The 27,715-nt window shown below is 43.8% G+C and overlaps 3 protein-coding genes across 5 annotated transcripts in view; 2 read left to right on the top strand and 1 right to left on the bottom strand.

Annotated features, from left to right (window-relative positions):
- Positions 1 to 1,963: 1,963 nt before the first annotated feature.
- kiaa0753 (KIAA0753 ortholog) lies at positions 1,964 to 18,696 on the bottom strand. Of its 3 annotated transcripts, none has more exons than XR_013468483.1 (18): positions 18,273 to 18,696; positions 17,760 to 18,056; positions 17,380 to 17,650; positions 17,108 to 17,217; positions 16,949 to 17,011; positions 16,366 to 16,575; positions 15,568 to 15,742; positions 14,159 to 14,346; positions 13,813 to 13,934; positions 13,157 to 13,309; positions 11,239 to 11,328; positions 10,335 to 10,422; positions 10,130 to 10,201; positions 9,842 to 9,991; positions 9,604 to 9,682; positions 9,277 to 9,397; positions 4,280 to 4,603; positions 1,964 to 2,844 (listed from the first exon to the last, which is right to left on the bottom strand). XR_013468483.1 is itself a non-coding variant. In XM_040191945.2 (18 exons), the coding sequence occupies exons 1-18, from the start codon at positions 18,411 to 18,413 to the stop codon at positions 2,697 to 2,699; spliced, it is 2,709 nt and encodes a 902-aa protein (XP_040047879.2). In that variant the 5' UTR covers positions 18,414 to 18,696; the 3' UTR covers positions 1,964 to 2,696. The 3 variants fall into 3 exon arrangements, 2 of the variants coding, with proteins under 2 accessions (XP_040047879.2, XP_040047872.2); XM_040191945.2 differs by having other exon boundaries at positions 4,280 to 4,513; positions 10,130 to 10,198; XM_040191938.2 differs by having other exon boundaries at positions 4,280 to 4,513.
- txndc17 (thioredoxin domain containing 17) lies at positions 18,679 to 20,913 on the top strand. The gene is made up of 4 exons (XM_040191994.2): positions 18,679 to 19,190; positions 19,394 to 19,475; positions 20,108 to 20,183; positions 20,396 to 20,913. Exons 1-4 carry the CDS (start codon positions 19,046 to 19,048, stop codon positions 20,462 to 20,464), a joined length of 372 nt encoding a protein of 123 aa, XP_040047928.1. The 5' UTR covers positions 18,679 to 19,045; the 3' UTR covers positions 20,465 to 20,913.
- Positions 20,914 to 21,186: 273 nt separating this feature from the next.
- The window catches only part of nxn (nucleoredoxin), a 43,409-nt gene continuing 36,880 nt past the window's right edge, over positions 21,187 to 27,715 (top strand). Inside the window, exon 1 of the mRNA XM_040191970.2 lies at positions 21,187 to 22,054. Coding sequence (XP_040047904.1) covers positions 21,746 to 22,054 — 309 coding nt within the window. The 5' untranslated portion in view covers positions 21,187 to 21,745. The remainder of the gene's footprint in view (positions 22,055 to 27,715) is intronic.

Below are 27,715 nucleotides of genomic sequence, written 5' to 3' on the forward strand. Positions count from 1 at the left end.
ACCTACCAGGGACATAAGCGGTGAGGCGTTAACGTCGTCGTTCTCCACAACCAAAGGGGCACACAATCCCAGAAGGACGGTCTGGTTGGGGCGTGATTTGGCAGCCGCGTCCACACAAATGAATATTGACAGAGGAAAACGCCTGTGGCCGAAAACGTTGCCCAGGAACCTGAGAGCCGATCGGGCTACATTTCCAAAGCGTAGGAATAGAGTCGGCCAGTTTGTGTTCATGGTGAGAGCCAATAACAATAGACTCCTGGCCAAGAACTCTGAGCTGAGATCCCACAGAGAAAAACTATGGGGAGAAAGCCTCAAGGCCAGGAAGACAGATAGCACTGATTACACCAAATGGCTGCACTGACTGGATACAAGTGGGGAAAAAACAAATGGATAATTGTATTAAGGGAATTTCTTCTGCATGCAAGTATTCTCCGAGCAATAGAGCACATTACTCAGAAAGCTGCAGCAGCTCCACATCAGCGAGAGGTTGATTTTACAGCAATAAATAATAATGAAATAAATAAATGACTCCATACCAGAGACCACAAGCTACGATGTCAAATCAGACCAGAGGCTTAGTGTGTGTGTGTTTTGCACATTTGATTGCAAATATGTATTTAATTCAAAGCTCTAGTTACTGGTTCCGATCAATATTTGATGTTCTGTACAAAACATAATAAGCTAAAAAAAACTTTAAAATTAGAAATACAAAACCATATTCATGGCAGATTAAGTAACCTCAGATTCTTCAAGAAGGGATTTAATAATGTTTTAAGGCAGTCTATTCACCCTCTTAACAATGCAATGAGACTCTTCATAAGTCTGCGGTGTGAATTTAGTTAATTATCTGCAAGGACTCTACTTGTTCACTTGTTTCATAACGAGCTTCTGGCTCTGAGACCGTTGATTGCACCCAAAATGAAAAGCCGCCTCTGAATTAATGATGCAGATAAGCCAAAGCTGCCCAGGTGTCTTATGAAATGCAGATTGGAAATGAAGGCTCAAAATAATTTGAGTTAAAGGAACTTCCATGATGTCTAAGATGCAGTCAATGCAAGAATTTGCATGACAGATGGTTCATTGAGAAAGCAGAAGTGATCCCTTCAAAAAGCAAACATAAGTGATAAGCCATCAGATTTAGTTTAAAACGTTGCATTAGCATCCCACGTGGCACATCGCCGATGGACCTGCACGGCATAGTGCTTTCTACACACATAACGGATACGCTTCCGTCCTCCGTGTCCTGCACAGACTCTCAAATTAGCCTTGATAATGAGGCCCTGCCTGCTGGTGGCAAGGTCAAAACTCTGACCATTTGAAATGATAATATGTGCAAACCAGTCCCAATTCTGCTATGTGAGCCGCAACATCTGCTTTGGAACGTTCTTGCTTGTGCGACAGATGTGCAAAGAAAGTAGGCAGCCAAATCAGCGGTTCACTCCGACGACACAGTCACACAGTCAAAAGTGGTGCCGGCTGAAAATATTTGATCTTTAAAACGTCCCTCAGCAGACTCGTTTGACATTTCTGATTCACAACAGGGACAAATGATCAGAAATTAGCACTTGAAATTCAAAATTCAAAAGTCCCCGATCGCCAACGTCAGAACCCCCTCAGCCCCGTTGGTCAGCGTGGAGAGTCTCCTCGAGCCCAGCGATTTCTCTTAGCCCTGGATAGCGAAGATGAAACAGAGTTGGAGCCTGTGAAAGCCGGCACGTACTCCGACGGCCACACTGGAGCCAGCGGGAGAGAAAGTCTCTGCAGCGGATTCAATGTGAGCTAATTTGTTCAGTCACTGTATGTCCCCTGTCAAAGGCTGGTCCCCACAGGCCGATACAACATCTGGACGTGTCCCGGCGGCTCGGACTGCACGGCTTTCATGTTGCGCTCAGGGGAATTTTTTTGTCTGCCAAGTCCTTCCTATTTTATTTTGCATTCAAAAAGGGACATTTCTCACCATTAGTATGGTTTACGGTACCCAAACTCGTGGCTGTGATTTTTATTTTGCGCAGAGGAAAGAAAGGAAAACAGGAATTCTAAAAAAAAGGTGTTAAAACAATTAAAAAGAATATCAACACCGTACCCTTTAATGTGTGCAACTGGGATAACACATTCACCAGTGAGGAGAAAGAAAGCTTTTTGCTGTGGTCACACCATTTACTTAGACATTTAAACCAAACAAGGAATCAACGTCCTCCTGGCTTTCAGCAACATTTTGGCGGGAACCGAATATTTTATTTCCGTACACTAACGTGAAAATAGAAAGTGTGTGTAATCCTCAGGGGGATTGAAACGGAGTGCAAAGTAGGGCGGTAATCTTATAATCCTCTGAAAGGGTCTCTCCAAGATAATCTAAACTAAAGTAACTTTCCCAGCAGAATTCAATCACAGATACAGATGGACCATGAAGAGTACGGAGGACGCTCCCTGTGCAATCAAACAATCTCATCTTCTGCGGCTTCAATAAAAAAATCCCAATTAAATAAAGATCTTAGTACATAAAAAAAATAAGTACAGACGTGAATGAGTTTAATTTTGCGATGAAACATCCGCCTGAGAAAGTAGAGCAGAATCATCGTCTTAGGTCTATATTTACATATTTTGTGCTGAAAGTCTTAAAAAATGCAGATTTTTCAATAAAATAAATACGCATTACAACTTGTGAGACACGAGCAAATCCACGGCGCCGTAACGTCCTATTGACCGACTGAAGCCGCGGCAGGTGGTGACGGGGTCGGCTTCAGAAACTCCGAGGTGAAGACGGCCTCGGCGTACTCCTCCACAACATCCTGGAACTCCGCCGCCACGTCGGCCACGGCCTCCGCCAGCAGCTCCTCCGCCAGACTGAGGGACAGGGAGGAACACGGGGATCAGCCACAGCGACGTAGTTGCCATCGAAGCACGTTTCAGATGACAGAGACAGATGACAGTTTCGGGTACAGACTAACCGATAATTCTTCCAATATCTGAAAAAATCATGTTTTGCATCACATGCAATAAAACTATAATTTCATAAAGCTAGAAATAGTCAAAAGCCACAGTTGTAAAGTCCCCAATTATTAATTCGGTTTCTGGCCGATATGTATATGGTGAATAATAAAGGTCAAGGAACTCTGACATAAAAAGCTTTTTATATCACTTGAAACAAACAATGAGTCTATTGACTTTCTGAGCTGCATATTTTAAACCCTTTCACTCCAAAGGGATAAAATGAAGGAAAATAACTCTGAAAAGTGGGAGACTGAAGCAGGGACACAGGCAATAAGTGAGTGAGTTAATTGCGCTTTGTTGAACTACCTTGACCTTTCAGGATTCAGTACAAGAATACTTGCTCTTGACACTGGACACAGTAAATGACGGATTGGGTGCAGCCACTAAGAAACGTGTATAACACTCATAAGCTTTCGTGAATTACACTTCATATTATGCGTGTCTAACCCGCAGAAATATAATGAAACTACATCCCCAAAAACACATTAGTTTTCACTTATGAAAGAAATCGTATCCTGCTTCGTTTTCCGGTTCATTTATATTATTCTGTCCACCAGTATAAAAAAAAATTCAAAATAAGGATAAACGATTCCTGTGCTAAAGTTCAGCTACTGTGCAATCAATCTACTAGACAGAATGAAAGGAGGTGGAGGGTGGGGGGTTAGATGTCCATTTGTTTGTGTTCTTTCTGCAAAGGTTAATAATAATAATAATAATAATAAGTGATTGGTCTCTCCTCCGTATTTGTTCTCCAAATTCAGGAAGTAAAGATTCATCTTGTGAAAGCACGGGTTGGTGGATATGGGAGAGTTTATGAGCCAGTGGCACAGTCAGCCAGGTCCCGCGGGTGGGAACTGGCCAGCAACAGTTTATCGAGCTGCGCCCACACACATATCTGTGATGCAGGGAAAAAAACTTAAAAAGTATCTTTGAGAGATTTCGATCTGATACATCAAACGGATTCAGTAGGTTCACACAGAGGAGAGTATTCTGCATTGCAGCAACTTAAGAATTCTGTTAAATATGTAAATGTCTGAGTGGGAGAGGAGAATAACACTGAACACCAGAGACACGCTGCGCAAACCATAAACTGTGTGATCTTCCCACAGCGGGAAGACTGAACATCTCCACGCAGGAAACAGAGCGCAGGAGGGACCAGTGTCGAATCCGCGTGGCTCTGCTTACTGCGAACGTGTACTTAAGGTACTCTCGTAAAACCTCAAAGGCAAAAATCATTTATTCATGCACAGGGGAGGATGTTAGGAAACCCTCTCTGTTAGGCTTTTACCGGTCTGTGATGGCCCAGGGGTTGAAGCAGCCGACATCCTCGTGAGTCACAACACGCAGGTTGGCCTCGAATGCTTCCCGGTACTGCCGGATGCTTCCCAGCGTGCCGCCCGGCACGGAGACAACGGTCCTCCTGGCTGTCTCTGCAGGGACTGGGAACGCCGTGTTGTATGTGGGCTGCAGCTCATCCCGGGACGCCTCATGGGTCAGGCTGTTTTCGGAGGCGATGCCATGTCTGAGAAAACACACAAGACGATGATGCCGGTGAGGCGAGGCCGACGGGCGGGTTTCCAAGACACCGGAGCGTTTTGGGGCCTTCTAGCAGCTGTGGAGGAGATAACAAGTGATTTACTGACGAGGGAGACAGAATGGAGTGCAGCGGCGTGATAGACCCGGAACCGTGGCTGTTAGAAGGCTGAGGATGATATGTTTAGGAGAGGTGTCTCTCGCCCCGAGCAGAGTAAGAGCTCAGCTGGGAATTGCCACAGTCAGGCTTTATAATCCTGGCTGCTTGGACAAATTAGCCCGGCTGTTGCGACGGCACTCTGTGCCGTGTTCCCGGAGCAGAGCCTCTGTATTGTGCTCCCCGGCCTCAGCTGAGCTGGTTTCTGTTTTGTCTGCGGCGGCTGGAGGCCGTAAATATCAAAGTGCCAGCACCTCTGATGGGCATCCGAGGACCAATGTGGCAAAAGCGCACAATGCAGCAGCAGCACTTGGTTCAATTGACTTTTCGGTAAATTCAGACAAATGTGAGCCGGCCTGCTTTTCCTTATAACAAACACTTGAAAACTTAAAAACTCGTCAAGTTCAAGATTAACCTTGAATATCTATGTGTGAGTAGGGGATTCACTGTGTGATGGCTTAAAAAGCTCAACGAAAGGACGAAGGCTGAGAAAGAACAGCGTACAAAATCCCGAGGGCGTGTGTTTGTGCGTGGGCCGTGATGGAAAAGGGAACGCAGACTAGCCGTCTGAACCAGCCGGCTCTCACATTCACCGGCCAGACGCACAAATAAAACAGAAATGGATGAACCGCGTTAGCCAATAGGAAGATCCCATGGAGTGACTTTCAAGTTAGTGCTCCACATATCGCCCTGGAAACCGGGGACCTGTCAAAAAGGACGGTGCCGCGAGAGAGACATGAACAGTGACGCAGGCTGCGCTGAAGCTGACGAGTAGAAGGGGATTTGGCAAAGATTCACTGAGGCTTTTGAGATCAGCAGGACAGAGAAAGCTGGAGGATGAATGGTGTCAAGGAACGGTTTTGCCATTTTGCTATTGATTGCACTACTCGTGTCTTTGATATTTCAGAAGGGACAACATATTGTATTTTAATCAAATCACGTGGTATCGGAGCCAGTGTGACAAGTGAGGTCTGGACCAGATTTACCACAACTGAAAATCCACCAAGCAGACGCGGTTTCGTTTGTTCCGCACGCGATGCCTTGGTCTGTGAGGACAACAGTCGCTGTGCACAAAGGGGGCGGCTGCGTGAGGGAGCAGATAAAAAGAAAATACTACATGAAAGGTTTAGAATGTTGCAGAGTGGGGCTTTTATCTTTTCATTGATTTGTTTGACCAGGTGATGCAGTTGGTCGTTCAGCATCAGCCGAGTTGGGGGGGGGGGGGTTACGCTCCTCACCATGGATACATAAATCTTATCTGCCGGTCTGCTGATGTTTCCTAAGATGAAATCTCTCACCCCATTGTCTATGTGGTTGAGTGATACCTCGAGCATGAAAGCAGGCGAGGAGGCATCGCCACGTACGGCACACTTCCTCTGGAGGAAGGGGCCGGGGTCATGGGTCATGTCGAGCGGCGGGAGGGTGGAATGCCGCTGTAATCTCTTCTGAGATAAGTCATGACTCAAAGGTAACCACTAGCATCAGCTTAGCGCGGCCATGATAGCCTGAGCAACTGTAAACAACAAACTCATCCGCCTCGTTTCATTAACCAACCCAAAAGTATCACAGAATATATGTGGGGTGCAAGATGGAACATTTTTGGGTTTCCCTGCTGACGGCAGCAGCTGATGTGTCTCTGTGGGCTGAGAAACATGAATAGCTCTTCACACATTTCGCTGTTATAACCCCCCCAAAAAAATCAAACCTTGCTATGCTGCTAACGTGAACATAAGGAGGAGGCAACACTGACACATTTACACTAGGCAGTTCAACATAAATGCTTAATCAATGCGATTAATGTGGCCGAGTTAATGCAACAAAATATTTTAACGTACATTTGTGTACTTCCGGAGACCGTGGTTTGAAAACGCCCTGGCTAAATCAAAATCAGCCGTTCAATTATGGAGAGTTGAGAGCAAAGTGCATGAGCACAGCAAGAGTCGCTAGTTCAACATGTTCCACCCGGTGGAATTCTGCCTCCAAGATGATAAAATGTGCATAGTTTTGTGTTTAAAATAACATTAACAATTAAACAACAGTGTCTGAAATACACGGTTTCTAAAGTGATTACTCATTACTTGTAAGATTTAGTCTTTAGAAGAAAAACAAAAATTCATTAAAAATAACATTGTAACAACAACAACATTCATTAATCGCCATTAATCGAGATTAATGAATTACAAAATGTGCAATAATTACTTACTTACTAATTACTACTTTTTTCTAATCCATTGACAGCCCTAATTTACACAAACAAACAACACTTGTGGGCTCGTTTCCTTCATGCTGATGCCCTGCATATTTCATGCTGTGGAAAATATGATCTGAACTGTTGGCAGGAATATAAATATCTAGACTGACCGGAAGCTGCCTGCAGTTTGGACTTCCTGAGCAAACTACAGACGCAAATTAGCCGAGGCTTTAATCTGGTACAGTGCATCAAATGGTGACATTTCTGTATGAACTGAACATGATCTTGACCCTTTTAAACCATTTTCAAAATAACTTAAGGGTAGCGTGCTGATCATCCTCATTAAATCGAGACTGTTTTTGTTGGAGACAATAATGCAGCCCTTTACCTCGGCAGTAAGTGGCATTTGAATCAATTATATTCTATGATTAATATGACACATTTTATGATGTTTTGGATTATAACAGCTAATAATGACTTTGTGCTCATTATTCAAACATTATCTTTCATGCTTTCATCCAATACACACCTTTTCCAATTGTTATGGGGGTTCACATATTGGTTCCAAAAAGGTTTCACATGGTTTTCCCTTGTCCTTCAAAATGTAATTACACAATAATCCGGTGGATTTCAGTGGGACTTGCAACAAGTTTACATAAGGCTGTTTCTACGATTGTTGGTGTGGTTAACTGTCGATGTTTTCATTTTGGTACTGCTGATGCAACGAGCCACAGTATATTGTAATAAAATGTCCGTCCGGGTGATTTAAGCGCTTGAAACTCCGGTTTACAAAGCAGCGTCCTGGGCCCAGAAGACAGCTTTAGAAAACAATGTTCCTAATTAACAAAATTCCTATCACCATTACACAACAATGACGCCCTATTTGCGACTTCATTAATTCTAAGGGGACTTTCTTTCTCTAGATACAGATGTACAGCTGTTTCCCGGCACAGAAAAAATCCCATTTGTCCAGGAGAAATGTCAAGTCAAATAAATAACCATTTCTTTTGAGACAAAAATGCTTAATTATCCAAGCAGTTAGATAGTTTTTTTTCAAATGGCAGCAATTGTGATTACGATCTTGGGGCCACAACATTTTTTGACATAAATCACCATGATCAACAGAAAAAAAGATTGTGCTGTCACAGTGGGAGAATTTGGCAAGTACTGAAAAGCTGAGCAAATTCATGACATGACTATATCTATACTAATTAATGTAGGTCAACTACAAAAGAGATTTGTTTTCAACACATCTTTTCTATTAATAAATGTAAAAAGAAAATCCTAATTACATGGACTTTGGTTGAGTGTGTTAAAAAAGGAAAAGACAGAAAAAAGGTTCAAGCCAAGTGCCCACGCTTTTTAAAAGTATTGTAATTTGGACGGAGGATAAAAGGGACGTAGTGAGGTTTGTTTCTCTATGATGCTGCAGTGATTCTGCCAGTTTCAAGACAAAGCACCTGGCAATTCTCCAATGGCTTTGTCCCTGTTAAGAAGCTGCGAGGCTGAATACCTTTGAAGGGAGAATAAATAATGACTTAAAATACAACACCTCCTCCAAAAAGACTAGACACTAAATAGCTGTCCGTGTTTGCAATGAAAACAGAGCTAATACTTGATGGGTGTCTTACGAACAAAGAGTGCATGATGAGTCACAGGGGACGAAGGAACAGAACCCGAGGCACCGACGTAATTTGGCTAATGCGTGCTGTTGGAATTTGTTAAAATACGGCATACTGCAGGCTTGTCCGTGTCAACAACTTTTAGTCCTTCCACTTCTCTCTCCTCTTCCTTCCAGGTCACTCTGAGCAGAAGAGCAGCCAAAGCCGGAGCCAAAGCCCTGGGCAGTGGATGGTGTTTCTGCGGGTTTGTAGCCAGAGTCGTGAATAGACTATCTGCCCTGGGTACCACAACCGCCGAGTGACTGAGGCCTCCCGGCTAGGAGAGTGATTACAGGGCTACGACACGTCATGTGTAACAAATTTTTTTTTTTTTAAACTGCATCGTTGGAAAAGCATTAACTACTTTAGTTTTCATTAAGTCTAGAGGCCTAATTAAACTAATGGTGAAGTACTTCCTGCGGATGCTGCTGCTGCTGATCATAACCTGTAATTCGCTACATTTATTTTTCCCATTAAATTTACAATTAAAGTGACCAAAACTCCCAAGTAATTGAAACCCAACGTTTTGTTGTGTATATTTTCTTTGTACAGATGGACGTGATGGAGCCTTTTATTCCATCTGAAGAGATTAAACAGGTCAAACCGTGATACCGGACTCCGCGTACTATTCTGGGAACACTCCAAAGTGTCTGCACTCCCTCATAAAGCTGAATAAAACAGCAAGGAGCGGAAGAGGTAGGGATGATGTGTTATTTGAACAGGTAAAAGACACACAAACCCACCCGGCGTCCACAGGCTTCTCTAGGAAGATATCAGCTGTGAAGCTCTGCCCCGGCACAGGCTTTGTTAGCCTAATCGGCTGAGGAGAGGCCGGCCTCGAGGGCGGAGCATGGCACTGGTGTCCTGGGAAGAATAGGGAGGTAGGGGAGGAACGGGTTAAGGTGGTGTGTGTCGAGAGGGACGGAGCGGAGCGTGGCGGAAACGGATGCAAAAAGCAAGCAGAGTGGACTCAAAACCACAAGGATTCGCCTCCTACCCGCCTGCGCTGTCTCCACCTACAGGAGACATCAGGGTATTTTCTTTGAATTGTTTATTTTAACTTGTTTTACCTTTGTCTGGCCTGTCCCAGTAAAGAGGGTCTGAGTAGGTGATGGACGCAAACCGTCTCCTCACTTCTTCTTGGTCCCTCTGCTCAGAAACAAACAGATAAATGCATATTATCACCAAACGGCCACCAGCTAACAACCCCGGACCCACGCTGTCACCGGAGTGCCCTATAAATATCAGCCCCATCACTGCTGACCTTCCGTGGGCTCGGCCTTTCAGAGGGCGGGGGGGCGCTCTCACCTGTATCTCCTCCATCCGAAGCAGCATACTCTCCAGGGTGGGGGCCTGCAGCCGGCGCTGGGCCATGCCCTCAAACTGCCGGTCCGTCTCAGCCACCCACGCCGCCCGCGCAGTGTCCTCCAGCAGATCCTCCAGCAGCGCCTCGCTCAACTGCTCAGGAAAACACACACACACACACACACACACACACAATAATGTGAGCTGAATATTGGGCTTGACTATGCCGCGATAGGAAGTTCAAACTGTATCTCTCCCCATGGAAGTATTAGCAACGTTGGCGCCGCTCACCCTCTCCGCCGCCTCCTCAGACTGCCCGGTCCTCTGCGAGGGGTTGATCCTCGTCCCGGATTCACAGATCTGCTGAAATAAATGAACAAAAACAAGTCCCACTGACTTTTCTATAAAACATTGCTCATTTTTTATCGATTGTTCCCCGTCTTCATATAAGGTGGCATATGAAAAGGAAGGAAAGGGAAGTGTAAATCTGCCCTACCTTTGCTTCATCCAGAAGCGGCTGAATTCTGTCTCTGGCCTCCTGCTCAGCTCGCTCCGCCCACCGGGTCGGCGAGACAACTTCTGACCTGTAAACCGAAACACACCCACACTGCAAGCTGTCACAGAAGTTATACAAATACAAACCATTTTTAATTGGTTTTCAAGCTCAATAGGGTTCTTCACAAATCAGCAGTATTTGTCAGGCTTTCTTGGATATTAAAATCGACTGCAAAAGAGGTCAAAACCATCAATGCATCACTACTTGGCAAGGATGCAGACCTTGTGAACACTGATGAATTTATGCTCTCTTACAGCAACTCCAAATGAGGGACTGATTTCAGATCTCTGCCATGCAGTTTAGTGGACTATATTTACCCGTTTAAATAAGCTCGGTCCCATAGTAAATATATCAATACTGTAAAACGCAGAGGATGCAAACGTTGTGCACCGGGCCATTAGTGTACATTTTCTTCCAAAGCATACTGTTCTGTTGCTGTTCTTGCAGTGTCCAATGAGTGATTAGGAGATATGAGGTTGATCTATGAGGACATGTGCTGTCTGTGGTACTGAGGGGATGTTGTCACAGTAACAACCTGCATTATTTTCTCTTCTATTATTTGCAGGTAATCATGTCCAGGCTGTAATTGTAGCAGCATGCTGTATTTGAGCTGTACAACACAGTTATGTGTGGATTCCTGGACTGTGCTCAGCATGATGCAACGCTTTTCAACACAACATCAACACAAAATGAAAGTTTCTCATAGTAGCTTGAAGATTGAATTTAATTAGTCTTATTAGTAATTTTGATTCTTTTCACATCGGCTTTGAGGCTTTGTTCATATTCAACAATTGATTAAAGATTATGACCTTCAACTAAATCTATAATTAGACTTCTTCTGTACCGTAACGACTGAATGCGTTGAGCCTCTTCTTTACTCAGCCGGTTGAGCTCGTTCAGTCTCTGCGTCGTCATCTTATCCAGCCATGCTTTCCTGTACCAAGCCAGTAATCATCAATCATCAAAGCGCAATGTAACCATTTCACATACATACACAAATCCGTTTCTCTAGATTCAGGCTGCTAGCCCCCCTGATTAAGATTTGATTAAACAGAGACACATATGTAACACTCAATCAATGAGTCGCTCATAACGATTGGAAACAGGCCAAGTACTAATCACTCACGGAGAGAAATGGCCTCAACGCAGCGGGCGCCTAGATTACATTATTGGATGGAATTAACTTTGAATTAGAATCAGAGTATTGCCTTTGGCTCTCAGCAAGTGGGGTCTGACAAAGAGGTTAAAAATAACTCAGAGGAACAGACTTCAAATTTCATTCATAGTCCCTTTATATCTATTGCTAGGACATACAGTAATTATATATATATTACATTATATATATACTGTATATATAGTATAAATAAATATATAAATTATAAAATAAGTATATGAACACCTGCCAATTTCGCAGGTTTGGCCACTTGCAAAGAAATCTATAATTATAATGGTAGGTGTATTTTAACAGTGGGGAAACAGAATATCAACAAAAAAAAAAAAAAAAAAAAAAAATCGAGAAAACGGCATTTTATAACATTTATGACTTTGGGTTAGGGTTAACCTGCATTTGATGCAGAAAAGTATTTGAACCCCCAAGCAAACAGCAAGAATTCTGGCTCCCAATGCCAACAACAACGGTCAATCGCTCCCCGGTCTGGGGCTCCACGTAAGATCTCGTCTCGTGCAGTACCTGGGATCATCAGAAAGGTGCGGAATAACCCCAAAACTACACCGGGGGAGTTTGTTGATTATCTCAAGACAGCTGTGACCACAGTCACCAAGCAAACACACTGGAAACACACTGCGGCGTAATGATTTGATGTCCTGCAGTGCGCGCAAGGTCCCCCTGCTCAAGAAGGCGCACGTACAGGGCCGATTGAAGCCAATGAACACCTCAATGATTCCAAGGAGGATTGGGAGAACGTGATGTGGTCAGATGAGACCAAAATCGAGCTCTTTGGCATAAACTTGACTTGCCGCGTTTGGAGGGGGAAGCTTGCTGAGTATGACCCCAAGAACACCATCCCCACAGTCAAGCATGGCGGTGGGGACATCATGCTTTGGGGCTGTTTCCCTGCACAAGGTACAGGACGACTCCACCGCCTCCAGGGGGCTATGGATGGCGCCATGTATCGTGCACTCTTGGGCGAAAACCTCCTTCCCTCAGCCAGGAAGTTGAAAATGCGTCGAGTGTGGGTCTTCCAGCACGACAATGACCCAAAGCATACGGCCAAGACAACAAAGGAGTGGCTCAAGAAGAAGCACATTAATGTCATCGAGTGGCCTAGCCAGTCTCCGGACCTTAATCCCATAGAAAATCTGTGGAGGGAGCTGAAGCTTCGAGTTGCCAAGCGACAGCCAGACAACCTGAAGGATTTGGAGTGGATCTGCAAAGAGGAGTGGACCAAAATCCCTCCTGGGTTGTGTATAAACCTGGGAGCAAGAGTTCTTGCTGTTTGCTTGGGGGTTCAAATACTTATTTTCTACATCATGCAAATAAAGTCATAAATGTTATAAAATGCAGTTTTCTGGATTTTTTTGTTTATTCTGTTTCTCAATGTTAAAATACACCTACCATTAAAATGATAGATCACACATTTCCTTGCAAGTGGCCAAACTTGCAAAGAAATCGGCAGGGGTTCAAATACTTATTTTCCCCACTGTAAACCCCTAATCTTAAGGACCATAACACCTCCTTATGAAATGTCTGACCAATAGAAGGGATTTAAAGCTACATATGGTTTGCAGAAGAAGGGCTTCACCTTAAAGCCTCATTCTGAGCTTGTGTCCTCTTTTGTGAGGTCAGAGCCGGCTCTGGTCTCAAACCAGCGTTCACCACCTGCTTGGGAGGGCTGCACGAGGGCTTCGAGGGGGAAAAGAGGCATCGAGGCTCTGGTCTTCTCCTCTGAGGCGATCTGTTATGATGGCAGCGGAGGGATAACACATATATCGGGATTACAGGGAATGAGAGTTTCTTTTTCATGGTTCAGCACTGTAATTTACAATTACAATAGTAAGGCCTTTCCAATGATTTGGAAAGCCCGCCAATTAAACAGTGAACGAAAGAGACCTAGTATTTCTTTTTTCTTTTTACAATAAAGCTGCTTACATCCCCCATCTGGCTCAAAAATTATTTGTAGTCTCTCCAGGCCCCTTTTCCCCTTAATACTTTTATATCTTATCTTGTCACGGACACTTTTGTTCACAATGCAGTAATATAGTCCAACTGGAGACTTGAGATTACAGTTTTAGACTTTACAGTCAATAACCAACACAGCAGTATCATCGTAGTTAAATAATGAATTCAGTAATCTACTGTGCAATGAGAGCATTGGAGAACAATTATATATATGTATACATATATTGATTTTTTTTTTATGAACATGTCATTGGTTGTGCAGAGTGATAAAAGGCTCACCGCTGTGGAGGAGGAGAGTGGGGGGAGGTGGGTATCCAGGGCACAGAGGGCTCTTTCTGGGGGAGCTGGTTCATTCTAAGCTGAGAGGAAACTGTGGGCTGCTGGAAACCGGCTTCCTGCATCTGATTAGGCCACAACAACAACAAAAAACAACACATATATATTAAGGCCGTTCACACGGTCCTCACATTGTTTAGATCTTCGAAGAGACCTCTAGCTGACAATCATACGCCTTCTTCACAGTGGGTTTTAATAAACACAGTGCTTCTAATATAATCTGACGCATTTCCTGTGTGTTACAATTTATCTGGACCAATATTCAGACTTGTAGAAGTGGAGCCAAAACCTTCATTGTAACGCCAGCTTCGCTTCTCCCAGAGGGTGGAGCCCCTCCTTTTCTGCAGGTGGTGTTTGTCTGAGGTCGTCCCTGCAGCTCGCTCAGGGCAAGACTCTGCAGGCCAGCCCTGAGCATCTCTCTTCGGTTCATGAGCTGGTGAGAAGCAGTTTTGGGCTTCTGTGAGGCCATTCTCTTACCTGGTGACACAAATGGAAATGAAAAATCTGAACTTATTGTATCCCATGTGACGAGAAATAAAGGAGGAGCTTTGTCTCTCCATCCTTATTAAAGTAATCAAGTAAAATCAGCTTGAAACCTGGGAGGGTCCAATTAAACAATTAGTTAACACCCTTGATAAACAGTTGGATCCCTCAGCTCACTCAAGGTGTCGGTGTCCTCTCATCCACAGGATGCATCTCAGCCCAATAGAAGTCAGCTAGAGTTAACTGCTCATGGGACCAAGCAGTGGGGGACCAACAGCAAGAGTGCTGCAAATGCTTTCCTGTTTTTCACTTCCTTGTGGTTACTTATCAATTTCGAGCCTAGTGCAGCCATTTAAGCACAGTGGGAGATGCAAACACAAGTGCACAAAAGCCCTCAGGTGACTTCCAAATGCTCGGGAAAACGGTTTTACGTTCATCAAAAGGCATACACACAATTTACTGTCGGGGCAGTTTTTTGCGGCAATTCATGAAGGGAAAGATTGCATTTGTATGAGATACATGGGGTTATAAAGAATGCTCATAAAGAATTATATGTACAAGGCACTAACTAAAGAGAAGTAATCACTTTTCAGCCACAGGTGAAACCTGGTGAAAACTGGGTTTTTATTTTCAAAATAAGATGCGTTTTTCAACTAATGTAAAAAGAGATTAGTTGATGCTAATCTTTAACCTTTGTTGGACTAGCAAACTGTCTTCATATAGTGGACACAGCTTACCATGAATCACTGCGATTCATTTCAACCTGTAAACCTCTGACTCACCACTGGGAGTTATACTCTCGGGTAGGATGGCCTGCTTTGGCTCGGTCATTGGTGCACCTTCATTTATAAGGCAATCCTTGGTCTGCTCCCAAGCTAACCGTCTGTTATATATATATATATATATATATATATATATATATATGATTTAAGAACTGATGCCACTTACTGCTTTTATCTGATCTAGAATTAAGGAAATAAAGGCAGGTTCCAAAAAATGTCAGTTTTATTTTTAATTAACCCAGTTACGTCACTGTCTCTTAAACTTTTAATGGGTCTTATTCTGTGTTTTCTGTTTGTATGTATGTGTTTCTATGTTGTCTTGGCCATGTCTCCCTTGAAAAAGAAATTTCTAATCTCAAATGGGACATTCCTGGTTAAATAAAAGGTTTAAATGAATAAATAGCATGATAAGTACGGGTGAACAGCCACTCACCACGGATTGCTCTTTTGGGATTTGCTGGTTTGTGAGTTCCTCGAACAGCTGAGGTGCTGGGACCCTTGGGTGCACTTGAGGGTGACGTGCCGCGAGGAGACTTCCTGTTTGGAGGATGTGCTTGGGCGCGCATCCTTTCAAGAAGATCTTGCTTATGCAGGGCAGAATCCAAAGTCTTAGTAGAATAGAGTGACAAGACATCAAAAAATGACCCCGTAAAATAAGCAGCATTTGCAGACACAACATGAACTTTTGACTAAACAAGTTAGAAAAAAACATGATTTGTTGGAACTCCCTGTCATCCAAAAAAGAAATGTGCATATATATATATTATTTTTTTAAATAAACAAAAAAGCATAAGAAAAGGTTCAGTGCTGACTATCAGCTTTAATTTGGTGGCATTTACATCAATATCTGAGTAATGCTGTTGGAACACTGGGTCTTTCTATACATCATTTCACGTTTATTTTAGTCTTCTCACGGGATGCACTGCTACACTTGTGCTGCAGTGAGCTTCTCATGGCGCGCTAATTGGGGAATTGTTTTCAGTAAGCACTTTGAAATCCCAAGCTGGTGGCATGAGCCTTTCCATCAGTAAGTAGAACAGATACTCAGATAACTAACTTCAAGGATATCTAAATTGTTTAACAAAATAGTGTTTTGGTTGATCTTTGTTCCTAATGCTCCTTAAAATAGTTGTTACGTTGTACAGTGTACAGTGCTAGAATGATGCCAAAAAAAACAATGAAAATCGATATTGTGATCCAAATCCTCTGATTTGCACTTCATGCTTCTTACTTCTAGTTTCTGCAGGATGTCGGCCGTCTCTAGATTCCGTTCTGCTTCAACCATAGCCGAACACAGCGAGAGCATGCGAATCAGCTTGCCCAGCTCTTTGTAGTAAGGGGGAACCTTGGCATGAGAAGGATCTGAAAGCTGGTTGACAGCAAACTGCAAAACCCGGAGTGTCCCACGGTGTGCAGCTGCAAGCCTGTTCACTGTTGTGGACTAAAATAAAAGACAAAAAGTTGATCAGTGTACGAAGATGAGCAAAACAGATGGCTCAAAGATTTTTGCTTAGCATTTGAAACGGTCCTTTCTGGAAAAACAATATTTATTTAAATAATTAATAATGTGGCACATGAAACAGTCATTTGAACAGAGTGTGAAAATCATTTTTTCTTTAATTTAATACCTGACACAGAAAAAATATATATTTTGTTTTCACACCACTCATTTTGTGTTTAAATACACAAAGGGAAGAACGCGTCTATTTTGAAGGATAGGAGGTATTTTACCAAGTTCTGTGAACGTTTTACTATCATCAACAAACAAACAAGCTCTAAAGAGCAGTAAATGGATGACAATGCTGAAGACCTACTTTTTTGGAGTCCCACGTTTTCTGGCTATGAAATCTCTCAATATCTTCTTGTATCTCTTTGACCTTTTAAAATGTTGGGGAACAGTGTTAATACATAGGGAGCAAAATAAAACGTCAATCAAGTTTTATTTCAATTACATGAGGTAGAGATTGAAATACCTGTTGCTGGAGAACATAGATGACTCGTGCCGAGCGGCTTGCCTGCTTCTGCCTGCGCATATCCAACTTGTTTTGCTCTTCAGGCTCCAGCGGCTCCTCTGTTTCCCCCCCTGAAGTTTAAATACCATTATTCATCATTATCTTCCAACAACTATCATGTAATGTAATACCATATGAAAAGTGTGCTTATTTTGGTGGGCCCAAAAATGGTATTACTTGTGAAATAACAGGAAGACACAAGCCTAATGTAACAAGATGTTTTTGTGGGTTACCTCTGTTGGACAGTGCCTCTACTTTCTGAATATACACCTCCAGCTCATACTGCAGCTTGCCGACCTCCTGGCTTAAAGGCGCCTTTCTATCTCCTCCAAATTGTCTTGGTCCGGGGTCTCTGGTGGGAGGCGACCGGCCAATCCGAGGCATGGGCAAAATGGGATGCTTCCGCGGTTGTTTGTTTGCTGACAATTTGAACCCCAATCTGGTTGAGATATTTTTTGGACTGGAGGTCTTAAACTTGGCTTTATTCGGAGTGGCAGCGAGCTCCTTAGAGAGAGAGAAAAAATGACAAAAACAACAGCCATAATTTCTTCAAATGAATTAAACCAGGGAACTGTTCATCATAGGACGTGTGCCATGCATCTGCATCGTTTACCTCGAGCAGCTCTGCATTACTTGTTTCATGGAGGGAGGAGGCGTCCTGAGAGGGTTTGGCCGGGGATGCAGTCACTGACTCAAGGCGCCTTCTTCGCAGATCTCGCTTGGCCAGCCGCACCGCCGCCCGCAGCCTCTCCTCGGACACGGTGGTGAAGCTGATCGAGCTTCTGGTGCTTTCCACCCGCTCACGCTGCTCCGGCGGCGGCAGCAGCCTCTCGATCACGATGGGGGCCGGCGGGCATACGTGAGTGGCGCGGTTGCTGGAACTCGCAGGGAAAGCCTCGCTGAACAGGAGCTGGGAAGAAGAAACAACTGTGTTAATCCACCTTGTACGTGATCCGAACAACCATTATTTTACAATTATACCTGGAATTAAAAAAAACAATACAAAGAATATGGATGCAGGATAATGTCGAGCAGCGTCCAGGTGTGAACAGACCCCATAGATTTTCCACATAACGTACCGAGTCGATTCGGCTAACGATAGATGTAGATGGTGGTTTAACGTTACCTTGGTTCGGGGCATGGCCGTAGTTACATCGCAACGGTTGTGAATGTTTCGAGTCGGGTCTGAGACGACCCATTTTCTCCCCTGACCCCTCTGGGATGCTTCGGGTATCGTGGGGCCTCTGTGGTGGAACTGTGCTGTCATAGCAGCCAAAATAGCTAACAGCGCTTAACATCAATCCAAATGAGTTAACGTTAGCATTAGCAAGCTAACTGGCGTCACATTGTACGTTGAATTGTTGTTCGGAAAAATTAACTTAATTAAATGAATCCCACGAAGCGTCGCAGACTGGAAGTACACCTAAATATGGAACATGGTTTTCTTTTTAAATTTGAAACCAAGCTTGTCAAGTGTTTGAAATGCCGCCATGACAATAACAGAACGCCGGTGAACGGAAGTTGGATATTTTTAACAAAGTACGGATCGTCAAAGAGGTCAAACATCAACACAACCGCATACTTTTTATATATCGCTCCTTTACAAATATATTATCTTTTGAAAACCAGTGTGCATCTATGGGTTATTACGTATTGTAATTACTTAAAATGCAAAATATCTCCCTGACAAGGGGCAGTTTAAAATAATACAAGTATTGATAAATGATACTTAGGGACATGGTGCCTTTAAGAGCTGTCGCACAAACCGGAAGTGCCACTGTCACATTTTGAGTATTTCTGTGTGGTCCAGTTTTTCACAGAGTAGTATTTTTGATAACACTTGTTAGTGCTTCTTACGGGGTCACGTTAGCGCATTTCCATATTAACTCGGACTACGCGATGGCTCACTACGAAGAAGTGGCCGTTCGCGGATACGAGGAGTTCAGTCAGGCTGTATCCGAGAGAAAGGGGAAGGATATTTTTACCTATTTCTCTGGTAATAAAGACGCCCAAGGAAAGAGCTGGTGCCCAGACTGTGTGAAAGGTAATGTCACATATTGCCTGCTTGGAATGAATCTCTATAATATAACGTTAGTTGGTTTCATTTTGAATAGACTTGATTGAAATGTATGATCGTCTTACCGTTTGCGACACACTTGTCGGTATTCTGGCTGTCAGGGATTCGTAACCTGTATTTATGTGATCGATCGTTACCTTTTGTGTCATTTGGTGCCTTGATCCTTTCAGCGGAGCCGATTGTTAGAGGACAGATGACTCACCTTCCTGAGGGATCTGTGTTCATCTACTGTCAAGTGGGAGAAAGGGCCTAGTCAGTATCACTCTTTCTTCTTCTTTTCTTTAATGGTGAACTGTGTTGTCAAAAAAACAAGACCGCAGTCCAAATTATGACTGACTATTATGTGTTATCGTTAAAATACAAATCGATGCATGTTTTGTTATTCAACTGGCAATTTGTGCAACTAATGGATCCAGACTTACATTATGAAGTTGGATCTTATTTTGCAGTTACCTTTGGCGTAGTACTTTGCAGAGACTCAAAGCGCTCAGTTGTAAAATATTACATTTGTAGAGAGACAGAAAGGAGGAATTTGATGCACAGAAATAATGAATAAACCTAATAAAGGATTAGTAGTCAAGAGAGAACATTGAGGTGTTAGTAATCAAGACAGAAGTAATTGTTTAAGAAAGTTGGTTATCTTGAAAATAAAATAACTTAAATAACTTTTTATATTGTGGTATTTACTCGTTCAGTAATAAATCTGAATTACATTTTGATGATCCTAGAGCCCCAAATAGTGCTTATTCATATATTGCATATTCATTTTCCTCTCCAGAAAAATCCTCCTCAGCCTTTTCATGTCTGCTCCTTCAAAGTAGTAACTATGCAAAGGGGCTACTGGTGAATTCAGCTCCCTAATAATGTTTATGTTCATGCTTCAGTTGGAAGGATCCAAGTAACGACTTCAAGAAGACCCTGAAGTTGAGTGGAGTTCCCACTCTGCTGCGATATGGCACAGTAAGACTGTTTTATTGACATGATTACATTAAAATGAGTTGTACCGTAAGGGTTTGGCAGAAACATCGATAGAAATGAGACAATAAGAAAATAACGTTTAGGTATCATCCAGGCTCATGTAAAATGTTGCCTATAAAAAAGCACAATCTTATAATATTGCTGTAGTTAGATAGAGTTTATTTACCCCCCCCCCCTCCGTTATTCTGTTTCAGCCTCAGAAATTGGTGGAGGAAGAATGCTTCAAAGCAGACCTGGTGAGGATGATGTTCACCGAGGACTGAGGAATTCTACGATGTTCACATCATTTCATCATTTCATCATTTCTTCAATGTCAAACAGTAAATTCACAACCACACAATTCCAGCCTTATCGACAAACGTGCACTAAGTGCGTCTCCTTCTGGAATGTCGATGCAAATCAGCAACTGTGTAACTTGGTCGACAAAATAATGAGCATCTAGCGTAAGACACACTAATTCAGTACTTGAACCTCTGCAAAGGGAAATATAAAGAACTGAAGTAACTCTAGTAATTATTCAAAGCTGCTTTATGTGCAATCATTACATTCTTATTTGAGTTTGATGAGTATCTTCAAATGTAACGTTGGTCTAAAAAGTCAATTGCGTTCTTTAAAACTGTTTGATTCTTTTTCATTGTGACCCTTTTTTTTATGTGATTATTTGTGTTTCCTTGCAGTAAGATTCAAATAAACTAAAACTTGATGTGGAAAATGAGGCGGAAAGTAAGCTTCTTTGTAGTGATGACTGATGAAGGATTAAAAAGTACCGGTCTCACAACATTCTTTTTATTGGATAATTATTTTTCTTGGGGATTGACATTTAAACTTTTTTTTAAAAACTATATAGACATTTTCCTCCCTCATGCACCTTGGAATTAGGGGACGACAAAAAATGTTTTACAATTCAACGTTTGTTGCCCCCGTGTAGTTTGCTGTACTGAACACTAGGTGGCAGTATGTCCATAGGAATAGAGTGTAGTATAATGTCAGCCCGACTACTCCTTTTATTAGCTGAGTTTATTGGAGAGTTTCCGAAGGAAACTAGATACATTTCAACCCCTGAACACTTAATTAAAATGCAATATGAATTCGAAACCTCAAATCTGTTACTCTGAAATACACAGCGCCATTGTACAACACATGTATGGGGATTAAGCTGCATTCCCCATTGGAAACCCATTCAAATAAATCACCATAGTTAATTGATAAACCTGTTTCACGTGTAGCTGGAATAATCCGATACCGTGATTTTAAAAACTGTGCTCTGGGAGAGGAGGAGGAGGAGAAGAGGAAGAGGAGGAGGGCGCAACCGCTGTTGCAGTCAGGGCGATTTAAGCGCAGCGCATTCCTGCACAGCGCTCACAGCGGAGGACGAGCCGCGGCGACACGCACGCACAGACACACGCACACACACGGCGCCTCACGGGGGCCCGGAGCGCACCTAGAAGAGAAGAAAAAAACCCTTCAAATTGGAGGTGGAGGAAGTGCCGGGTGTCGCCCTGAACACGCACGCTAGCCTCGGCTCGGGCTAACGGACGGGCGCGATGTCGGAGTTCCTGGTGAGTCTGCTCGGGGAGCGGCTCGTCGACCGCGAGAAAGCCGAGGTGGACGTGCAGTCGGCGGGCGCCAAGCTCTCCCTGGTCGGGCTCTTCTTCGGATGCAGCCTGAACGCCCCGTGCAAGCAGTTCAACGGCAGCCTGTGCGAGTTCTACGGCAGGTTCAAGAAGGCGTCGGAACACAAGGACAAATTGGAGATCGTCTTCGTCTCGTCCGATCAGGACCAGAAACACTGGCAGGACTTTTTGCAGGAGATGCCGTGGCCCGCGTTGCCTTTCAAAGACCGACACAAAAAGGTAAGATGCGCGGTTGCGGAGGATGGCGAGGAAGCACCGGCCGGATCGGTGCTTTGTATCCCGCAGAGCGGGTTTCAATGCGTTGGGTGGGCTGGAAACCAGGTCTGCTTCTCCTGTCAGTGTGCAGGTGTGCACGGTTCAATGTGGCTCCTTTTAAAAAAACAAAAAAAAAACATTTTTTTTTAAATGAGTTTCCTCAGCTTCCTTGCTTTATTAACGTCTCCTCGAATCCGGTTTCAAGAGGGACTTCTGGCATCTTAAAATAAACCGAGCAGATGTAGTGATTGGAAACACACGCGCACACAATTCAGGAAATCTAATTATAAGAAAGCCAGGGGTTAAAACGGAAAAAGCCACATGGAAAATTAAAATGATCTGTGTAATGTCAGCAGTATTTGCAAAGACTCGGGAGCAAATTTGAATGACAAATATAAACCGAAAGGTGTTTTATTTCAGCCTTTTTAATGAAACTTTTATAAACTATTTGTCCTGGACTTCATTTTTAATCAAGATAATCTGAATATGGCAGACCAGACATTCCTAACTAATCAGGAAAGACTTGATACATTTCCATCCCTCCAAACGTTTCTGCTCAAGGAATGTTTATTGACCCCTCATATTTCAGCTAAATGTCTCGTATAACTGTTATTTTTGGATACACGTTGTCCACGTGCCCAGTGATGTTTGCCATCATCTCATCTAAACCCCTTTTTACAGGTTTCCTGATCTAATTTACAACTTTGCAGTGCTTGGAGGATTTAAGTCATTTGATCTGTCCTTCGTATTAAGTATATTAGTAAATCGTTGGACATCATGGATTTTATTTGCTTAACATTATTTATAACTTTAGTGTAAAATGTTATCACGCCAGTGGAAATACGCATGTCTTTTGTTTTTAGGTCATCACAAATTTTATCTATATTACATTGGATTGTAATTACATTTTTAATAATGACTGATTTTATATATGTAAGCAAAATGTTTCTTTTATTCATTGTTAAAACTACTCCACAAAAACTCAGTCACTCAAACATCCTGTGTATAGATCATGCAAAAATATTGGATATATGGTAGAGGTTTCCTTTTAACATTTAGTAAGTGATGTGTGTGTGTGTGTGTGTGTGTGTGTGTGTGTGTGTGTGTGTTTTGCAGCACAAGTCTGTTTCTGTCTCTAAATCTAAATTGAGGCGCGTTCAACAATATGTTGGTCACTTTGTTTTTTGCATTGCATCAATCAGGCTTATCAATAAAGACGGTGAAAACTGATCGGCATGGCTCAAACCTGGCCGAGGCTTGATTTGAAAATATACCCCTTTGTCCTGTCACACAGTATGTGCTACAAACGCCAGTGGCATAGAACATGTTCCAGTATTTAACACAGGCCGTACTTTGTCAGAAAGCATGTTTCTCAGTCTCGCCACGTTGAGCCAATTCCACCCTAACTGCTCTTTGTGTCGGTGAGGCATGACTTGTCTGCATCATTGTCTTGTAAATTCTTTCAGATTGCCAATGATTATTTCCGTTGCACCTCATAATGAAGTCCAGGCGTGAATGAGGCTTGCAGGCGACAGGGGGGCGGGGGGGGTTGTCGTCTCCTTGGCATTTGGGGCGGAGCACGTCCTCCACCAACGTTATTGTGTCTTTTAGCTGCTCGTGGAGACTCTCTGTGGCATCACCATAACCATTGTTCACGCTGATGTTTGGGTCGGGGGGGGCTGGCTGGCTGGCTGGCTGGCTGGCTATCGGCTCCCTCGGCCTGATGAGAGAATACAGCGGCACAGCTGTGGGTCGGTGTTTTGCAGCGGCCTGCACGTTTGGTCCAGTCTGGGCTCCATCCAACCTCTGGGCCTATTTTCTCTCATTGTAACCCAGAGGTGTAAAACATGTGTGACCAGCAGCAGCTTTAGCATGCAAACACTTTCATAACTGTGCGAGGCGTGTAGAACGACCCCCCCCCCCCTCCCTCATCATCCACTCATTCATGTATGATTCGTTTGTGTGTTGTTATTTCAATTATGTTGTTATAGTTGATTCGGGTGTGTGTGCTGGGATATGCGCATTAATTTACACGGCAGCCTTTAATCTGTCTAAATGGTTGTGGTTATCTGTTTAACGTCTGCTAGTTGATTTTTTTTTTTTTTTTTTTTTTTTTGTTTGTTTGATTAGCTGTAGAGCTGCAACAGTTAGTTGCAAATTAAATGTCTATTGACTGACTATCGGTTGTATATTTTGCTGATTATGCCAAATATGTGTTTGCATTTTTGAGTCACATATGACCGTAAAGTTACCACCTTTTTTGTTTTTGACTGTTAAATCAGTCCATGTGAAAACAACAAATTGCCATTTCCTGACAATCAGCTAATCCAAATTCATGAATATAATTGTCAGTTACAGCCCTGATCAAGAGCCCATTGTGTGTGGACTTTGCAGCACACAAGGTGGTCAACAAAATGCACATATCATTTAAAACATTTTGGTGCTTCTAATTAGATGTGTCTGCTTCAAGCAAGAGATTCATATTTTGTAAATAAGGAGGTGTGAAGTCAGCTGGTGATGAGATTGGACAACATCTCATTTGGCTCTGAGGAACAGGGAGCGCCGAAGATGGCGGCTCCCATCTAAATATGAATTCAACAGCGTGCCGAGGCGCCACTGTGGGTTTGTGCGCTCTGTTGACAGACCTGGTGAGGGGTGTAGATTTTAGTGGAGGGCCCCTGTTGATGTTGCAGGTGTGCAGAGACTTAAGTGGCCCCCTCACCTCCTCTTGGGCCTCTATTTGACTCTGTGCTCCCCCCCCCCCCCACCCCGGAGGATGCACTTTGTCTTTCAGAGCATCACCGCCTGCATGAGCATCTCCGAGGGTACTTTCACTCCTCCTCCGGACCCGTCTGCCCTGTGAGGACTAGACTGCATCTCACTGGAGGACGTCCGCTTTCTTTTCAATCAGGGTCGTTGTTCTTTCGGACAATGTGTATTGAATCGAGAGGGGATCCTGTTCATTTTAAATAGAGGAACGGGAACGTCTGCTTCCATCTTAATGTTGAGTAAATTCTGTATTTTTAATCTCTCCTCGAAGGGCGTGAAAGCTGTCATGTGATTATTATAACCAGTACGAATGGACAGACTAACTGCAATTGACCATGGTGTCAATGGATTCATATTAGTTCATTTGCATGTCTGATTGACCTTTCTATAAATTCTGGACCCTGTTTCTGAACGGCATGGAGGATGTCCACTAGTGTCTGTCTTCAGGAATCCTTGAACATCGAGTGGACGTCTGCTTGTTGTCCTGGGTCAGCCAGCTGTCTCGCAGTATTTGCTTGCTGGCAACGCCTCACATGGACTTGTGCAGCAGGCGGGGGAGAGTTCCATGTAAGTCAATTAAAACCTCGACCAACGGCGATGAGAAAAGCCAACTTGACCAAAGCGGGTAGAACGAGCTGCTCCCGCGGCAGTCTGAAGGAGGAGGAGGTGCTCATCACAGTGAGGCCTCCTGGTCGGCGGTTCTGCTCACTAGGCCCACAGCGAGGGGCTACGGGTGCAGAGGGGCCGAGGACGTCTTTCGGCGCTGATCTGCTGAAAACCGCATAGCACCCGGTCCATCGTAGCACCTCGCACTGCGACAGCGGTAGTTCCCCTCTTGATCTGTCCACCTTGGCTGTGCTCTGTGGGCCTGTACACTTTCACAGTGTGGGTTAATAACGTCAAGGGAATGTGACATTTTTTGAGGTGTCTGTGATGTGCAACATCTGTAATTGAGTGCTTTAGAAATGCAATTGTGGGATTCGGAGAGGAGGTATTTGTCTGCAGCCCACGGGAGCAGATGTCAGAGATTTCAAACTGAGGTGTTTCTGAGGTCACCGTTGTGGTAGCAGAGGTGTTTCAGCATGAATACCAAATGATTTGGGACGTTTTTATTGGGACGGATACAATATTTGGTCATACCAAGATCTGCAATGATAAAGTTCTTCAACTAAATTCAGTAGCTTTATTAATTTGTGGGTTTAACCAACTTATATGGTCTGGCACTTTGGCTCTGTAGGAAGGAGGAGCGGTGGGAGGTTAATGGTGATGCAGACAAATGTATTGATTACTATGTAGCAATGTTTTTACTTCCCATCAATATTGGGTCGTTGATCATTGAATCCATATATCATTCCACATTGATGTATTAATGCAAAGTAGGCCGGCATGTAGTCTTGGAATGACGCGGCTTTCGCAAAATAATGCTTATTTATTCCACTGTGTTTCGTGACCCCGGCTGGCTGGACGTGTGCATGTCCGGCTGCAGCGCTGTAATTTAGCGTGACTCCATTGTGCTGCAGCTGTGAGGCCTTGTTGCTGTGCGCCATGTTTGACAAGAGCTTATGTAAAGAATGTGGGCAGACACCCGCTCCACTGAAAAGTGTGTGTGTGTGTGTGTGTTCCCCCGGATACTTGGCTAGGCCAACTGTTACATCTCACACCACGGCGATTGTGTTACTGTCTTCTTTCACTGCCCATTGTGTCCTCTGCACCGGTAGATCTGTAAAGTTATGAGCGGCCACGATGGAGATCTCGAAGTTTGGAGGCTCAAACTACCCAAGTGAGAGTTTAGCCAACAGTCGCAGTGTCTCATGGAAAAACCCATTCCCTGTTGCAACTCAATCTGTCTTTTCCTCCGTTATCTACCCGTCAGAAGACCAAGCACAAAAGCTGTAAGGTTTCGACCTCTGTCTGCGGTCCGCGGACCCTTGAAGCGATACTCCAGGGTTGAGTTTTCCTCTTTGTCTGTGTTCTCCAGCTGGACCGTGTGGGTTTCAGTCAGGACTTTCCAAGGCGGACTGACGTTAAAGATAATGTGTTCACCACAGTGTCTGCAGTAGCTCTCGACGAGAACAACAGATGATTCCTCCGCTTGAGCACATTACCCGAAATCAGCCTATTTGACACGTACTTGCCAGTCGCATCATCCAAACGAGTGCACCATAAAGTTCAATTTGGACTACTGCTGGCAGGAAAGCCGGTCACACAAAGCTTTTCCATTTAATACGCTTTTTTTTTTTTTTTTTTTTTTTAGAATTACTTGCATTCATAAATGCGCCATCATCTGCTCTGTGGTTCTTTTTTTTTAATGCGACTGCAGCCATGTGCGTGAGGTTTGTTGGTCCTTTCTCTGAGCTGAGAAGCCGTCATGGACGGGCTGTTGTGCCTGGACCCTCCCCCACTCAATCCTCCGGTCTTTAATTGCCCCACACTCAGCAGCCCCTTCCAACATAATAACAGCATAGCCGCCCCAGGGGCATCCTGCCATCCAGGGCTGTCTTTCCTCTTCCTTTTGTTATCTCCCCTAGATTGAATGTTGGCTCCTTTTTTGTTATTGCCCAGTCTCCCCCTGCAGTATCAGCACTGATCCTATTTCCTAAGCTAAATATAAACCACAGCGATGCTTTGGTCCTTCCACTGAAAATGTCCATCCTAACATCTGGCACTCGATGACTCTTCAGGACGATGTATCGGCGCGTGTTGATTTCATCGAAATCCGCTCACTGTATGACCATTTCCAGCGTGACAACTTTCCACTTGGACGATAGCCCTTATCCTTCCGTGTGACCACCATCCCGGTCCCAGGATGACGGCAGTGTGGTGTAAATGCAAGTGAACGCTCCCCTCCTCACAGGG

This window comes from Gasterosteus aculeatus, chromosome 1 (assembly GCF_964276395.1).
Source record: "Gasterosteus aculeatus chromosome 1, fGasAcu3.hap1.1, whole genome shotgun sequence".
Taxonomy (NCBI): domain Eukaryota; kingdom Metazoa; phylum Chordata; class Actinopteri; order Perciformes; family Gasterosteidae; genus Gasterosteus; species Gasterosteus aculeatus.

Coding starts and splice junctions, on each gene's coding strand:
- kiaa0753 (XM_040191938.2), bottom strand. CDS start 18,413: ATGACAGCACAGTTCCACCACAGAGGCCCCACGATACCCGAAGCATCC. Junction 18,057..18,272: donor CGGCCATGCCCCGAACCAAG/GTAACGTTAAAC, acceptor TCTTCTTCCCAG/CTCCTGTTCAGCGAGGCTTT. Junction 10,202..10,334: donor CGCTTCTGGATGAAGCAAAG/GTAGGGCAGATT, acceptor CATTTATTTCAG/CAGATCTGTGAATCCGGGAC.
- txndc17 (XM_040191994.2), top strand. CDS start 19,046: ATGGCTCACTACGAAGAAGTGGCCGTTCGCGGATACGAGGAGTTCAGT. Junction 19,476..20,107: donor CAAGTGGGAGAAAGGGCCTA/GTCAGTATCACT, acceptor TTCATGCTTCAG/TTGGAAGGATCCAAGTAACG. Junction 20,184..20,395: donor CTCTGCTGCGATATGGCACA/GTAAGACTGTTT, acceptor ATTCTGTTTCAG/CCTCAGAAATTGGTGGAGGA.